The 11,409-nt window shown below is 36.8% G+C and overlaps 1 protein-coding gene across 1 annotated transcript in view; it reads right to left on the bottom strand.

Moving 5' to 3' along the window:
* Positions 1 to 801: 801 nt before the first annotated feature.
* Positions 802 to 11,409, bottom strand: part of LOC121382677 (zinc finger and SCAN domain-containing protein 2-like) — an 11,137-nt gene continuing 529 nt past the window's right edge. The window contains exons 2-3 of the mRNA XM_041512212.1: positions 9,049 to 9,953; positions 802 to 5,716 (exon numbers count right to left, since the gene is read on the bottom strand). Coding sequence (XP_041368146.1) covers positions 4,473 to 5,716; positions 9,049 to 9,953 — 2,149 coding nt within the window. The 3' untranslated portion in view covers positions 802 to 4,472. The remainder of the gene's footprint in view (positions 5,717 to 9,048; positions 9,954 to 11,409) is intronic.

The following is an 11,409-nucleotide window of genomic DNA, read 5'->3' as shown; positions in this document are numbered from 1 at the left end:
TATAGACATTTTAATTAAATATTGATGCATTGCTACTGAGGCACTTACCATCACAATATATAATGATACTGTTACATTTCTAGTTTATTCAGCTGGATATTATTGACATACATAAGCTGACTTTAAAAGAAAAGTAAACTTGAAGTGGTTAAAAATGAGGTACCATAATTTTACAACAGACACACATTCACGTAAAGCAACAGAGAAGACAAATATGGAATTGAGTGGTGGTGTGTTTTTTGACGGGCCAACACAATGTAAAGTATAGCTTTAAAGGGACATTCCTGAGTTTGCTGTAACTTTTAATATGTTATCGACTAACAGACTTTTTAACAATTGTTTTTACATATCAAATATATTTTTTCTGCATAAAATATTAAAGGGACATTTCTGAGTTTGCTTCAATTTTTAGGATGTTATCGACTAACAGAGACTTTTTGACGACTGTAATTACATATCAAATATATTTTTCTGCATAAAATATAAGTGGCTATATATTAAACGTGTTTATGATCGTTCTAGTATTTGTTAAATTTCATTTTATTTTCTAAAAAAGATTTTTTGGTATGTACAAAATTATTTCAAGACAAAATCCAGTTTGGGCTTCTTACAAATATTAAGACGACCAGAAACACATTGAATATACAGACACTGATATTCTAAACAAGAAAATATATTTAATATGTAAGTTTAATCGTAGAAATATTTTATTAGTTGGAAACATCTTACAATGCACCAAACTCGGGAATGTCCCTTTAAACGTGTTTCTGATCGTTTTAATATTTTTAGTAGGTTAAATTTCATTTTACTTCCTAAAATGTTATATTTTCGTACATACACAATTATTTCAAGACAGAATCCAGTTTGGGCTTCTTACAAATATTAAGACGATCAGAAGCACATTCAATAGACAGACAATGACATTCTAAACAAGAAAATATATTTAATGTTTAAGTTTAATCATAGAAATATTTTATCAGTCGGAAACATCTTACAATGTAACAAACTCGGGAATGTCCCTTTGAAAGAATGGCATACACAATAAAAACAATGAAACATGAAACTTTTAAAAATCCCATAAATCTTTGAATTAAGCAGCCTAAGATGAACAATGTCAAAACTATCAATTTAAGTACTCTAATGGTAATAGGTGAAAACAAAACGTGAAACAGTAATCATGATTAACAAACATTCACATATTATGTCCTCGAGTAACTGAACAAAACGTGAAACAGTAATCATGATTAACAAACATTCACATATTATGTCCTCGAGTAACTGAACAAAACGTGAAACAGTAATCATGATTAACAAACATTCACATATTATGTCCTCGAGTAACTGAACAAACCGTGAAACAGTAATCATGATTAACAAACATTCACATATTATGTCCTCGAGTAACTGAATCCTCTATGGTTCACCACATGCTCAAAAACTGTCCTTTTTAATGCAAAAGGAGAAAATGGCAAATGGTTTTGAAAATAGAACACTTAACAAAACCTTATGGCCATACTATTAATTATATATACACTAGTTATTTAGGAAAGGTTTTGTGCAATTCTCTTTCAACATGCATGGTTACCAAGTGACCAAATAGATGGCAACAATATGTGAATTTAAAATACATATTAAATACATATTAAAAATGCAAATTAAAGATATTAAAACAAGTGGAAATTCTACACATGATTTAAAACAATTAAACATCATTTTGAAAGATTATGGCAATGAAATGAAAGTAATTAGTATTATTAAGTAATAAACCAACCTGGACAAAAGCTATTTCACATTTAAGGGTCTTCTTTTTATCCTGTCCGAAAAACTGTTTATTGCAAATAATGTTAAACTTTATCTGAATGACGAAAGAGTTATCCATGATCAAGACCGTATCTCTGCAGAAAGCAGAGTCGAATAGGCATTTGGCAAAATAATGGTTGATTCCATGAATCTCTATTTAGTGCTTAGTCTACAGGAGAATAGCCACTCCCGAAGAGATCCTTTACTGAATAATACATCCTTTTGACTACCAGAGGACTGCCACTCTCAGTATAGTTTCTAAATCAAAACTAGCACAGGACAGAGCTCATTGGAATAAATACAGCTGTGATGACATGCACTCATGAATCACTGTCAAAACAGTGATGATATCAGGTGTTTTCATGAAAACATTGATTCAAACTTGATTAATAGAGGAATTATTCCTATATCCAGAATTGTATATATACAGCTTTTAGTCTGTGCAAGCTTCAGACATTTTAAAATTGTTTGCAATAAAGTGTTCTGGGCTGGACTGAAATGGCACATATCAATAGAACAAATGACTATAAAACATCATCAGTTGTTAATTACGAGGTGGCACTGACTGTAAAATATAGACATACAAGGCATGATTGTAATACACAGTTAACTTAATAACCATTACTGAAATCCTACCATAAGACAAGAAAACCCTTCTTTTTTCAAGTTTCTAGAAAACAGACACAAGAACATGATTTTTCTATTTTGTTTCTACATGAGTTGGAAAACATTCATTCAACTATTTAGCAGACTATTTGTCACACACATATTTAAGTACCACATTCTATTATTTAAAGAAATATTACAACAAACATGTAAAAAATATTGCACTGTAAAGCTGTAAAGAAACACCTGACAAATGTAAGTACCATACTGTACAAGAACTCTCTTTATACTACATTTACATGCATATTATGTACCAATAAGTGAAAGTTTCAGTTTTAAACAATATACAAGCTACATGTTTCAAGATATAAATTATTTACCTGGCAGTAACATTTCCAATCCAGAGAATGGATAAAACATTTGGCACACTATCGCAAGAGTTTTATTTACACACAAATATTTACACAGAGAAAAATACAGTCAAAGACATTATGAATAATGTCAAAGGCAGCAACAGTCCTATAACATCAGATATGCACAAAAGCTAACCACTACCTGTAAGAAATCTTCTATACCACTTGTTTTAATCTATCAATAACAAATGGCTCAATGGTAAACAAGGCACCAAGCAACATGCAGAACTATATTAATGGAAAAAACTATTGGAAAATTGTATTCCTAATGCTCTTAGTCCAAGCCCATTGCTATGAATTCTTAAGACTGGGGTGGTAATTGGTGAACTGTAAAAAAGAGGAAATCTTGAAGGATCACGGAAATCCTGACACATTTTGGAAGAAAGGACGATTAAAATGCAAGGAACCAATGAGAGGAAAACTACGGATCCGAGGAGAATTCCCACCCCTGTAAGATGGTAATTACTGAAATTTAAATGAACGTAACGTGGCAACTGTATGCAAAACTATAAACATTATCCATTTAGTTTATTTGCCAGTTATTTGACTATCAGAAATTCTGTTAAAAAACCCAACAATTGGCTTAACAGTGAAGAGTGATAAATTGAGCATAGGCAAATAACAATCTCAATGGTAAAAGAATATGTAACTGTAGTAATTAGTTTTCACTTGTATGACCTTGACCAGTGATGCTTGTATGGTAGTGATGTTTATTATCTGCGAGTAGTTACATACATGAAGTCTGGTGTTTTCTGATCAAGTCCAGTTAATGCAGTTCAAAAACAAAAACATACAACTTTGAGTCTCTCCAACAATTTTCAGTTATGATTGACATCTGATGTGGTGTTACAGATCCTGGAGATGGAAGGGACCTGGAGGACCTCTGTTTGGTCAGACAATGCACACACTCCACCCACCCAAAACAGACTGATACGCCTCATTCATTTGTGTGTATTATGACCAGCAATGTCTCAATACCAATAATAAATGTGATACAGATGCCATCGGTTGGGAAACTGAGAATTCAATTGATGGCAATCCACCCAGATAACCATTATCTGGGGCCTAATTCACTAAACTCTCGCAATCTTGCAGTGCAATGCTAAAAGACTTGCAAAGAGGACGCTTTGTTGTCTAGCAGAGCCTAAGAGACCTTTGTGAATAAGGCCCCTGGACTGTAATCAATGTGAAATGTTATGTTACATGTTAATACTGAAGTAGTTATTATTTTGTTTTTGCTTTTTTTTTTAAGTAAAAAAAGCAAAGAAATATTTCTTATGACTTGCCGATTCTCAAGCCATGGCCACTCAGAAAGCCTTGTTCTGGAATAATATTACCACATTATAGTTATTTGGGTGGACTGTCAATGAACACATATGTCACTATTACAATATTTGCATTATCATCAAATTGTAGCTTGATATAACGCCAGTCTTCCAACTACAGAAAACTCCCAACTTTATCACAAGCTTCCACAGGAAGATTTCTGGGTGTGGGCCAGCCCACCACCCTCCTTTTTACTGGCAAAATGTATCCTGACAACATTATCCCTGTATGTCCCTTATTCAATAAAAACAAATACTGCAATCAACATGGCCTGGCCCTCCTAACAAAATTTTGGGTCTGTTCTTGGGATTTTTCCCGAGTCATCTACTACTTGTTGTAGACCTCCTCAATGAGCTGATCCACCTGGTCTCTGCTCATGAATTTCTGATGAAGTTTGACATGCACCCTCATGTTATCAGACCGGGTCCCCGTCCTACCGCAGATCTTACACACAAAGTGTTTCTTGGGGCAGTGAACCGTGCGGACATGTTTCGTCAAGTCCCCTCTCTTGAAGAAGCAGGATCCACACAGATCACACGTGTGGGGCTTGGCGCTGGTGTGGCTCCGCTTGTGAGCCGTGCAGTGGGTCACTGTCGGGAAGGTCTTGTCACAGATATTGCACTTGAAGACGGGATCAGCCAGGGTGGAGACATGGGTTTCCTCGTGGACCTGCAGGTGGCGCTGACTGGAGAAGGCGTTACGGCACACCTCACACGTGTACTGCAGGCCGTGGGTGGTCAGGTAGTGATACTTGAGACTGCGCCATGACCGGAAACTTCTCCCACAACGGTGGCATGTGAACACATCCATGCACTTGTGGGTGATGACGGCAGCAGCATCCTCTGATGAACTGTCGTCAGTGTGGTCGTTGACATAAAGTGACATCTGACCTTTCACCTGGAGGCCGTGTTCCTGTCGGTGGTGATCGGCCAGTGACCCGGGATTAGCGAAAACGTCGGAACACAGTTCACAGCCATAGGTCATCATATCTTTCGACTCCAGTTTCTCCGCATGCAGCATCTCCTGTTCCGCTTCCAGATCCTCCAGCCTGTGGGATTCCGCGTGGCTCTCTAACATCCCGATCGTCAGGAAGTCACGCCCACACTGCAGGCATCGGAATTCACCCTCCGACTTGACGACAGGGAACTGTGGCTGCCTCGAGGAGGCTGAGGCAAGTCCTTCTCGTCCCAGCCCAGACAGGTCTGCGGCAGCCTGGATGATGGATGTCCCATGGTGGGTGGCCAGGTGGTACAGGTAGCCTTCGGTCTGCAGGTTTCCCTGGGAGCAGATCAGACAGGTGCGGCCAAGTTGGTGTCGGTGAGCTTGAACATGCATGATGAAGCAGTCCCGGTTCTGGAACAGGGCAGAACACAGGGGACAGGCACTGTAGAAACTATCTGCTGGAGAACCAGATCTGTGACCCACGTCTGCTGTCGGACTTACTACACTGTTGTGAATACCACGTCTTGGATGTTTCCGTCTGCGTTTAACTTTGGATGTTGATAGAAATTCTGGTCGTCCTCCTTTGGTAATAATCTCTTCTTCATCATCAATGAATATAGTTTCACACACTGAAAGAATCAACAAGAAATTTCAGTTGTTAAATATATTATCCACTATCATCCATATACCATCATCAAATAAGCTTATATATAATACCTGCAAAAATATGAAGATGTACAATGAAGAATGGTTCCCACTATTTGGTCTCAAAGTGACAGACTAGTAAACACTACTACCAATTTTGACTATTAGTACTTTTATGATACTTGAAATCAGACATTACTTTGATTTTATTGTTTAAGATTATCCTTTTCTGGTCATCTTAGTGTTTCTAATACCACAGAATACATTTTTCATATTTATAAAAATGCATATATACTGAACAAAAAAAGAAACTTCCGATTTGTACATATAGTATTTGTTGTGTTAAAGAATTCATTGTGTAATAAAATTATATAGGTAGTATTAGCCGTGAGCTGTATTATCAGGATTCATGAATTTTATCGATAATTTTTGCACTGTTAATCGTCGACAACGTGAAATTCAATTTGCACGTGCATGCATGGTTCGACAAGTCCCGTGTAGTATTCGGTCAATATGTTTTACTTGTCTTACTGACATTGTTGTCAAGTTAACGAAAACGCTTCAAAATTTGTAAAAAAAAGTTACGTTTTTTTACATTGTAGCATTTTTAGTACGTGTTACAACGCGTGGTCAAGACCGCTATATCATGAACACGCATTTGCGCAATCGATTCCAAACTGCCACTGCTACTGCTGCTAACACACCTGGGCTTCATAATAACCGAATCAGTGGGCAAACTGTTCGTAGTCGTCTGCGGGAGAACGGTTTACATGCACGACGTCCTTACATCAGATGCGTTTTAACGCAACGTCATCGTCTAAATCGTTTTAATTGGGCACGTGTACACACTCGTTGGATACGGCGACGCTGGAATACCATTCTTTTTTCGGATGAATCCAGATTTTCTTTACAACGTGGTGATAGCAGGGTGCGTGTCTACCGTAGGAGAAATGAACGCTATGCTGACTGTTGTGTTCTTGAACGAGATCGTTTCGGGGGTGGGGGTTGTGTCATGGTCTGGGCAGCCATTGCCCATGGTTATCGTTCACCACTAGTCGTCATTGATGGCAATTTAAATGCTCAACGTTACCGCGATGACATTCTCACTCATCACGTCATTCCTCTGTTCCATAACAACGCCAACATCTCGATTTTTCAGCATGATAATGCCACCTCTCATACAGCTAGAGACACTGTAAATTTTCTTAGGACAAATAACATTGATTTCATTGATGACTGGCCCGCTAAAAGTCCTGATCTCAACCCCATCGAGCATGTCTGGGATAGTCTGGACAGATGACTGAGGCGTCGTCCCAACCCACCCGCTAACGTCAACGAACTTTGTCAAGTGCTCATTCAGGAATGGAACAATATTCCACAGGCAGAAATCAACACTTTAGTCAATTCTATGCGCCTGCGATGCACTGCAGTGGTCAATTCAAGATGTGGTCATACCCGTTATTAAGTGGGCGTTTTTTTTTTAACCCCTACCACACTTGGTCAAAATTTCTCCCAGTTTCTGTTAACCTATGGCTAGTATTTTTGCACCAAACGATGCATCATGGAACACTCTTTAAACGCATATATAACAATTATTCCCCCGGTTTGTTTTCATCAAGTTATGTTCAAGCAAAGTTAGCAGAAGTTTCTTATTTTGTTCAGTATACATATACCTTGGAGAAGTAATGCTTATTGAGGCAAGCTCTAGTCTATTTACACATTTCAATGTCACAGACTTTGGTTTCACTCTAGTGTAACTTTATCAAAATTGTTACAAGTTTGTAGATTAACCAAACTTTGTGTAAATTTTCACGGGATAAAACTAAGGTTTGCGACTTTTAAGATAAAAATAAAATTCAAACAATTTGCATGGCAAAAGCACTTTTAAATAAAATATATTTAGTATCTTCTAGATATCTATTTATTACATCTGTCAAACTGATGTACTAAGTAGGGCAATTCTGTTGTGTTGAACATACTTTTTAGACATTTCTGCCATGCAATGAATAAATGTACAGAAATTTCCCCAACTTTTTATTGTTAGTATGTTACAAATTTTAAGAATTGCATCATACATGTAAGTCATCATGGTTAATATGTTATATATAAACTTTATTCCAACAGTATGAATATAGTATGTCATTTAGGCCATCTGAAAAGGAGAGTGATCACTCTCGCTCCCCTCCACACTTGGATGGAAAGTTTTAGGAGAATGCAAAGTGATTGTCTTGCAATAACATTTTTAATACATTATACTTGAAACTTCATTACATAATTGTTCGAATAACAGTATTTCTGGAGAGTGATCTTCAGCTCGCCTTGATTTTGCTCATGGCAAAGACTGTTTTAGGTGTACAGTATAAAAAGTAAAAAAATAAAAGTGTGGGACATATAAAATTTGTACAACAGCAATTTTTCACCCATGCATGGTTAGGTCTAAATTATCTCTGTGATGTGTAAGGGCATACTGGAAATACTGTCTCATATTTCTACATGGTAGATACTAAACAAGCTATTTAAACTAACCCAGTGTTGCATTGTTATGGACATTTATTGTTTTACCCATGACCACAATTTCATGAAAACTGACTAAGTTGGATGGGCCATATCTTAAAACCTGCTGCTCTTTATGAACAAACAAATTTGAAATTTCTGCTTTCTCAAGTAGCAGCCAGGGATCTTTACATGCACTTCCAGTGTTCGAAATAGGAAGTAAAATATGGCCTGCAAAAGGCCAAAAGATATATGGCCTGCAAAGGGGAAAAAAAAAGGCCTTCTGGAAATAAAGACAGCAGAGAGTGAATGGAGGTTAGGCATAGTGTATGGAAAATGATTACACAATCACAAGCTAAATAGCAGATGACAAAATCATACATGCATTACATATGATTCTTGAATAATAACCTGCAATATTTTTGCTGGTTTTATTAGGCGACTTTCTATTTTACCTGCTAGGTCTAAAAAAAACAGACTGCTTTTCACAGGCAGCTATTTAAGCTCTGCACTTCCAGGGTTCAAAACTCGCCAAAAAATATGGTTGCCCAAAAAATAATAATGCATGTTGGCAAATTGTGGTAAGCGAACGATGAGCAAGATGTTAATGTGGAATATAAATATTAATAATGGCTCATGTGTTGTAACTCTAAAGATGATAATATTATTTGGGTGACTAACGCCATTATTTTTTTAATATTTAAGTCGCCCAAACATGACATTGGTTGCATTTGGCGACCTGTCCACAGGCTGTTTCTAGCCCTGACTTCCTAGACAAGATCACACATAATCATGGCTAAATATTCCAATAATGAATACACACCTTTAGATGGTGGATCAATCAGCTCACATTCAACATCATTTTCATCAGAAACTTCAAGCTCGGGTGTTTTCAACTTCAGCTCCGTCAGGTTTTCGTCATCAGTGACATCTTTCTCCAACCCATCGTCATAGATACCACCAGCTTCAGAACTGGTCCCACAGGCATGTGGACCAGACTCTGAAGATTCTTCAATGGAACACACGACACTGGCCGTGCCTGTATCTGGTGCCTCATGTGTGCTTGATGACTCTCTGGCACTCACCACCACACCCGTACTCACTGGCTCATCGGCACTCACTGCTTCACTAATACTCACTGGCTCACCTTTATTAATCGCTTCACCAATACTCACTGACCTTTCTCCACTTACTCCTTCACTAATCATCACCAATTCATCTTTACTCACCAGCTCACCAGTAGCCATTGACTGAACTGATGTACTGGTGTTTGATACATCTATTTCAGCAGTAGATAATACAGAACATTCAGTAGCTTTATTACTGTCTTGAACCTTTGCTGTTGGGAAATCACTATCAGGGTAAGTAACTGATTTATTATTTGGTGAGGTAAAATGGTTGCTTTCAAACTTAATCTCTGGTTTAATATTTTCTTTCTTTAAAGATGCTTCTGTTGATGATGGTTCTGACTTTATCATTTTGGCTGTATGCGGTTTCGCTGGTGCTCGCTGTGCTATCTCAAACAATCGGATGTCAAATGTCTCATATTTGTTGATGGTCAAAGATAAATCACCTTCCAGTGCAACAGAATAGATTCTTCCAAACGGACAATTCTCGTATAACTCAATCACGCCATCCAGGAACGCCCGACGTAAAATCTTCTCCATCAAGCCTTTACTGAATTCAAACTGACCCATCCTATTCAGTTCTCTATCAGAGGTCGCCTGCCTAAAATAATCCAACAGAAATAGACCATGAAATATTTATATCAATCAGTAATATCATTATCATCTTTAAGTGAAACATTTTAACGATAAAAAAAATAAAATAATGCCATTAACATTCTAAATTTTTCACCATAATTTTATGCAGCATTTTAAAAGGTGCATTTATATATACAAATGCAGTTTTCTCCGTTTAAAGGGAACTACGACCATGACTGGCCATCACTTCCTGAGACTAGCTCAAGAAGAGTCATATTTTGCTCCCTTTAGCATGTGAATTTCAATTTTATAAAAAATTATTAAAAAATCTTAAATTAAAATTGCTTGCTGCCTTAAGGAAACAAGCATCTTAAGTTAGCTCCCTTGATTAGTGACAACATTTTTGCAGTTTGCCCGATTTTCTGTGTACAGTGGTGTATCTAAAAAAATAGCACCTATGGCAAGTACTGAAATTGCACCCCTGTCCAAACATCCGACTTTAATAGAAACTGCTCATTAGCGCCCTCTTCAAGTGGCGCCCAGGGCACGTGCCATACCTGCCATACCCTATAGGTCTGTCTGTGCAGTACATGTATATATGCACTAAAAATTATCTAGAATAACGGCAATGATAAATTTAATGATAAGTCATCCTTGTTTTCTAATAAAGTATGGAATGTTTAGCATATAGGTATTTTATAAGACACTGTACGACACTTACATGATTTCAATAAAAAGTAGGAATAACACTTCAATATAAATACTTGACATTGAGAATACAAAAAATACAGTAATATATGGTGATATTCCAATGACTGATTGTAATCAGAAATGGATTGGTTGGGCTCTACTGATGGAATGATTGATTATAAAAATCCATAATCAACTGTCACAGAAAATGTTAACTAATAGTTTAAATGATGTAAATTTATATGATGCCCCAGCCTTATAAGGAAACCTGCTACTTGCTTTCAATAGTAGCAATTAAGGAGTCTTTATATGCACTTTCTCACAGACCTGACAGGACGCACCACAACAGGGAACATATTGTCCAGTATCGCGTCGCGATTCACAAAGCAAGTTTCAGACATCACTATATGTACATTGTAAAACATTAATATTAAACAGTAAAAATTACATCAATCAATTTTCAAATGAACAGGAATATCACAAATCAAAATTTTGAAAACGAAGTGTTCCCTGCGCAACCTTTGATGTACCAGTCATGGGTCACAGGTCAAGATGGGAAAAACCCAATCTGAGAGTAGATCCACATGACCCAAGCACCTCGGGCAAAGGCTCTGCTAACTGAGCTAGATCCTGCCCATTAAACAATATGTCCTATGTATAGTGATAGTTATTTAAAATGGGTGAAATAGAGTATTAAAATTAAAATAATTAACTAAAATATGTTAATACTGTTATTTTCTGTCAGAAAAAAATATTTCCTTTTGAATTCATGGTCATATTTTTAAACTGTC

The sequence above is a fragment of the Gigantopelta aegis genome, chromosome 10, assembly GCF_016097555.1.
Source record: "Gigantopelta aegis isolate Gae_Host chromosome 10, Gae_host_genome, whole genome shotgun sequence".
NCBI lineage: Eukaryota > Metazoa > Mollusca > Gastropoda > Neomphalida > Peltospiridae > Gigantopelta > Gigantopelta aegis.
Note: the sequence above shows the minus strand (reverse complement) of the source record. Positions and strands in the feature narration are given on the sequence as shown.